This window comes from Oncorhynchus mykiss, chromosome 1, assembly GCF_013265735.2.
Source record: "Oncorhynchus mykiss isolate Arlee chromosome 1, USDA_OmykA_1.1, whole genome shotgun sequence".
Lineage (NCBI taxonomy): Eukaryota > Metazoa > Chordata > Actinopteri > Salmoniformes > Salmonidae > Oncorhynchus > Oncorhynchus mykiss.
The window spans coordinates 52,191,036-52,197,492 of NC_048565.1; the positions used below are offsets into that span (position 1 = coordinate 52,191,036).

At 44.1% G+C, this 6,457-nt stretch overlaps 1 protein-coding gene across 1 annotated transcript; it reads right to left on the reverse strand.

Annotated features, from left to right (window-relative positions):
* Nucleotides 1–1,586: 1,586 nt before the first annotated feature.
* Nucleotides 1,587–6,170, reverse strand: LOC118966705 (E3 ubiquitin-protein ligase PDZRN3-B-like). The gene is made up of 3 exons (XM_036989650.1): nt 5,481–6,170; nt 5,165–5,272; nt 1,587–1,709 (listed from the first exon to the last, which is right to left on the reverse strand). Exons 1-3 carry the CDS (start codon nt 5,832–5,834, stop codon nt 1,587–1,589), a joined length of 585 nt encoding a protein of 194 aa, XP_036845545.1. The 5' UTR covers nt 5,835–6,170.
* Between the last annotated feature and the right edge of the window lie 287 nt (nt 6,171–6,457).

The window sequence follows — 6,457 nt, forward strand, 5'->3', positions numbered from 1 at the left end:
AGTTTGCGGGAGAGAATTGTCCCACAGACAAAACTCCTCAGCAGGCGGACCGGGCCACGTCTAGCCCTAATGCTCATATCCACAAAGCATCTCAGAAAAGGTCCTAGGAATCCTGTTAAAACCTGTCTTAAAGACAGTTTGAGGTACCGCAAAGTATAGATAGGGATGACGCTCATTGGCATTGTTGCAAATGATGGGGGATATAAGCAATCGTGATGAGGCTTCGCCAGCTGTGAAATTTATAGAGCTTCAGAAAACCACAGAGAATGTGACTGTACATCAAATGTTGCAATGGTCAAATTGTGATCGAATTTTAGCATGACACAATCACTTTGCCTCCTCTTACTTCTTGCCTAATATGTTGGCCTTTTTTAAAAAACAAATTCTGATATTTTGAATAATGTACTATGCATAGGCTTTTACAGTATAAATCCTCATTTGGACTATATTACTGTTATATCAACAAACCTGTCATTCCCATTCAATAACTCGCTTTTGGCACAGCCGGCATCAAGTTGCTTGCAATTATTGTTGCATAAAAAGTTTGAACGGTCTATCATTAATCATCAAACACATAGGCCCTAGATGCTGTCAATTGCCCAACTTATAGACATGCCCAATTTAGGGGTAGTTTGAAATGACATGATGTAAGTTAATGAAATAATTGAAAGAAAAAGATGCCTCATGTGAAATCATTGTCAAAAGCTCTAGATATAGTGGCGCATGTACTGTAGGTCTCCATTATATAGAAATATTATAATATTCTGTCAATTCCAAAGCATACCACTGACTTGCTGCCTTTTTCTATAATCAACACACCTGCTGGTAACTTTTAACTGGTTAGGACAGCTCAGGAGGTCTCCTAAATATCTGTCTACTAGGTTGGTCTCATATGACTAAAGAGGCTTCATGCATTGCATTTATTTTTTACCCATAAGAGTAAGAGTAAAATGTCTCTATTCCTATCACTTATGACCAATTTTCTACTCTGAGACCCTTTTGTGGATACGGGCCCCTGATTATATACTCCTTGATGATAAGCAGCCAGCTGTGTGCGTGCATGTGTCCTGAATCAGGACTTTCCTAATCGTCCTGTAACAGCTGGACATTAGGCCACAGGATAACGTAAGAGTGTGTAGGTTTCTGTGACGGTAAGAGACTCACCAGGTCAATGACTAACAGGGGGTCTGGGGCTTTTAAACAGTCAACCACAGCAGTCATTTTGTGGGTGAATCAAGTCACTTACAAAGCGATCTACTCATCATAAAGATACAGAGAGCACTCAGTCTCACGAGAGCCCTTCTATGCGGTAAGAGTCTTTTGTGACAGAAGGGTAAAATTATTGGACACAGCGGTGTGTGTGTGTTCCTGGCCCTATAAAGAAGTCCCTCGAAATGCATTTTCTCAACCTGTTCATCTCACCAACTGCTTGGCTTCTTTTGACTCATTGCTCACAGCATGTTATGGCTTTGAACTGTGCGATGGTATTAGACTTCTTCACCAGATTCTGCAGCCATGAGTGTTGAGCTCTGATCTGTTCTACGCCACCCGGGTTCAGTGGAGAGGCAGGCTCCAGGCTGCACTCATTACGGTGTGAAGAGCGCACAGGTCTCCCTTGCTGTTCGAGCGAGTGGTATAATGGTGTGGTTGCTCCAGTCATTGGGCGGAGGGCGCTCGGCCTCAGAGTACCTGACATCAGGGTCACTCGTCTGAGAGCAAATATGTTGTGCTTTGAGGTTCACTATCACAGACAGAATAAACACAGATGTGCACACACACAGGCTCACATGTTGATGAACCAGCGAAGTTTATTGTACATCAAAGTGGATTTAAAGTGTAGTTCTTAGGGATCGGGACATAAGCTATACTCCAACCATCCACAGCTCAAACTAACTAACTAACAACTCTTCAACTGCTTGAAAGAGCCTTTCAAAAAAGCCACAGTTTTACCCAGCATAACTCTCTTCACGACCCCGGTGGCCTTTAGGGGAACAGCTTCCTGGTTCACATCCTCTGCCTAAAACAACACACCTCTAAATCTACTGCACCACCGAGGAGAGTCAACACACGCACGCACGCACACACATACACACACTATGCACCGCGGCGGAGGGAGACTGGATACAGAGTCAACACACACATCGCCAAACACAACAGTGCGTGTTTCCGTGTTTCTGGCAGTGTGTGTGTGTCTGTGTGTGTCTCTGTGTGTGTGTCTCTGTGTGTCTCTCTCTCTCTCTCTGTGTGTGTGTGTGTGTGTGTGTGTGTGTGTGTGTGCTGCAAGTGCCCTCTCAGGACCTCAGTGGTGAGGTCCAGCTCCCTAGCCATACCCTCCGTGGTCCAGAAATCATCTCAATCTCTACTTATTTTAATGAGAAGGCCACAAGCGTCGAAGCTTTATAATTAGCCAATGTAACAAGGAAAGAAATATTAAGAATTTCATTACTACAATAAACTTAAAGTTAAGCCACAAAAGCAGCACGTTAAAAGACCTGAATAATCATCTACTGAGACATACTTGAGGCATACTTTTTGATATCTCTTAAACAAAAAAAACTCTATGAACCAACCGCATCTCACATATAGGTATGTATACAGGTCTACAGAGCTATAAAAAACACCATTATCTTGGCCTTCCCTACAGTACTACAATCTAAATAAAGCCACGAAGAAGTTTGTTCTAGCTGCTCCACTAAAAGTCAGTTGTGCGCATTAGTCAAAGGATACAGGAAGTAGGAAATATGGCCAGGAGCTAGAGTAAACAGTTACACCGTGCTTACTCTGCACGACTGACCACCGCAACCGAGCATGTCAGGTACAGAAAACACCCCCTAAATGGCAAACTTTAGTCTGGTAGAAGCAGACTGCAAGGGACTGACAGACAACAGTTACACTGTCTAGATAAGCAACCAGGGGCTGAATAGACACCAGAAAGACAATCCAAGTGTCCATCCGCAAAGTGCGTGACCAATGAAACCCCAGTGTCTTACAACACACAGAGGTGAAGACTATCTGTGTCTCTCGGCAAACTAATTGAATGAGATTGTTTCTCCTTTGTTTCTCCTCAAACATAGCGGGCGACATTGAGTTTGCTGTTGGGGAGGGAAAATCCAACTGAAAATCCTATTGCTTATCGGCAATCATCTTTTGTTTGGACTCAAGTCTCGCTTCCTCCCCCCAAAAATCAAATCAGCTGACACGAAAGTGTAGGTGATAAATCTATATTTCCTCTTGTCACAGCACAATCTATTTCTGTCATCTTTGTGCTCTGGGTCTAATCAGAATGGCCTTCACTCCCTCTCCCTCTCTTTCTCTTTCTCTCCCTCTCTCTCTCTCTCTCTCCCTCTCTCCCTCCTTCAGTCTCTCTCTTCTTCCTTTAGTCTCTAACACTCTCTTCCTCCTACCCTACCTCGATCCATACCTCCCTCTTCTCTCTCCCTCCACTCTCTACCTCCTTCCAAACCTATCTCTCTCTCTCCCTCCCTCACTCCAGGCTAAGGTATCAATGAGACGAGCGACCAGCTACATCTCCAGTAGAATCAATCACAGCCAGGTGAAAAGGCCTGATTGTGCCTTGGGTTTCACTTTGTTTTAGTGAATGGCACCTCTCCAGAATACCATTACTGTGTCAGCAACACTCTAAACTATAGGCCCCTTCCACTTGAAAAGTCTAACGGAGTACCTACCGATCTCTTCCCATTGACAACGACACTGAAACAGTGAGCTACACTTCTAGCTATTACACATGTTATAACAATTACAATGAAAATATGTTACAAGTATACACAGAAGCAATTTCAAACTGTGCAGTAGTGGTGGTAGCCGTTTGTCCTTGGTCCCTTAGGCTTAGGACATCGACGGAGGCGCACTATAGGCCCACAAAATGTGTTAAATCTCACCGAGTTTTCAACTCCTTATCTACTCACAGAGAAGGATTCTTTGCAAAGGAAGGAGTGACTCGGCCTGCTCATCTTTCTTAAATTATTCCTCTTCAATTATTCATCCTGCTAACTGACGTCATCCTCTGTGTGAGGCCAGAGTGAAGACTTTCAGCTGCACCATCGAAATCAACCAGCTGACTCACAGCACGCTGCAGAACCCACAGTGTCACTGCTCACAACTAGATAACTAATTGGTAGTTACAGTCTTGTCCTATCGCTGCAACTCCCGTACGGACACCGGACAGGCGAAGGTCGAGAGCCATGCGTCCTCCGAAACACGACCCTGCCGAGCCACACTGCTTCTTGACACACTGCTTGTTTAACCCGGAAGCCAGCGTCCTCTTGAATCTTAGGAATCGACTCTTGACGCTCAGAAAATGGGAGTCGAGGAATCGAGGAATGCAAGGAATCGAGGAATCAATTCTTTTGAAGTTGACTCTCCACCACGACATCATCGACATTAAACAGTTGCAGAAATGTCAGGGAAAGGCAAGCGACAGCAGCAAAGTCCTGTATGGCAATACTTTGAGACGTTAAATGAGAAGGTGGTGAAATAAACCTTTTGTAAGGTGGAAGTGAGGTACAGTAATGGAAGGACATGTGCAATGCTTAACCATCTGAGAGGGACACACCGTGAGACCCAAACCATTGCTGGCATCAGCACAAATGCACACAAAAAAAGCGTCAAGTCAGAGTAGCTAGCTTGTCTAAATACTTTAGCTGGCATGCCTGCTGGCAAGGTTGGTCGTCTTTAGAAAAGTAAGCAATAACTAAATGCCCTGAATAAGACTCACGTTCCTTTCAATATTTTACCCAGATTTTAGCAGAGATGCAGAGAACCATATTTTGTTTCTTTCACCACTAGTCAAGAGGATACCGACAGCTCAAAACGTATATTAGATATGCAGTAAAATATACATATATTTTTTACATAGAATTAGGCATAATGATTATGGATCTAGATTGCAGTGAAAAAGCCTTCTCCAACTTACGTGGGGGGGGGGCCTGGAAGTCCATTTTGAAGTCCATTTTGGAACAAAGGGTTGTCTGACATGGGCAAGCCAAAGAAATGTTAGTGTGTTAAATATAATAGTTCTGATGATCAATACTTACTGAATCCCTTCAGTCACAAGGAGTAAATGATGTGCTCTGGAAAAGCCCAAGTATGCCACTCAGGTAAAAGATGTAATCATCGGTAGAGTTAGAGTGTTGCAGTGGCTTACCTCTGGTACCAGGCCATGCTCCTCCTGGTCCTGTAGTCCGTCCAGTGCATCAGTTGGACCTTGTTCAGATAGCTGGGACAGGCAGACTCCAGAAGCTCCCGAGTCACTCTGTACACATTATCATAACAAACCAAATAAAACAGTGAAGAGAAATAGCCTAATAGTGTACGTTGCTGGATAATGGGATATAGTGTTATTGATGCCATCTCATGTGTCCATCTCAAACACAGTAGGCATTACCTATCTTGACATTATGTAATTGTATCACATCAAAAGCAATACTTGGTGTTGGGTTTAATATGATACAAGTTCTCACCTTGTAATATCCAATAACCTGTTTGGCTATGTTGTTGATGTTCAGCATGTATTGGTGCAACTTTCGCTGGTACCTCAGAGCAGTCAGCTGCGCCTCGCTTTGGAGGGATGACACCTGGGCCAGTAGCGACTGCTCTCTCCTGACCCACCTGAGCCGCTGCATCCGGGCTTCATGCTCCAAGGTAACGCTCCGTTCCTGGAGCGCATCGTTCAGCATGCGAAGCGCATCTAAACAGCAATGGTCTCCCTGGGCGATGTCTGTCTGCAAGAGAAGTCTGCATCCTTTCTTACAGACACCCACATCTCTGTGGTCAAAGTTCGAGTCGTCGTTTACCATACACAAACCATTATCCATCTTGCTTGGTTTCAAAACCTCTCCGCTACTTTCTCCGTCCTCCTTGCAAAAAATTGGTCAGTTGGCGCGGCAGAGAAAGATTTATCTTCCTCGCTGGTCCAGAGTCCGGTTGATCAGTTTCATATACAGCCTCTCTGCAGTGGCAATATAAAAAAGTTAGTAGACGTTTGGCCAGGTGTAGAGTGAACTGATGGATTTGCAGACGGTTGCTATACAGACGGTGCGTAAACTCAAAATCCCAATGTAAAACAGCCTAGGCAATAGGAACGTTGCGCTTCAGGTGAAAATGCGATGTCAACGTTTGCCGCGCCTACGTCCCATCGATGTCGACGTCCCTTACTAACTATAAAAGAACTGGATAACTTTTTACCCCCCACTTGTTGCTGGAGTTGTAGACCAACTAGTCTACTCACCCTTGTCTATTCCCAATATGATGAGAGAGAAAGAAAATATGCGTCATGGGTAAGTTCCCTAACCATATTAGTAACAAAAACATTGGTGGTATGCTAATAGTACTGAATACATTTTAAACCGAGGACATCACAGTCATTTCTATTGTTTTCAACAGAACCACCAGAGGTCACTCAAGCCTTCGGATAACACGATACAACGACGTCATTGAT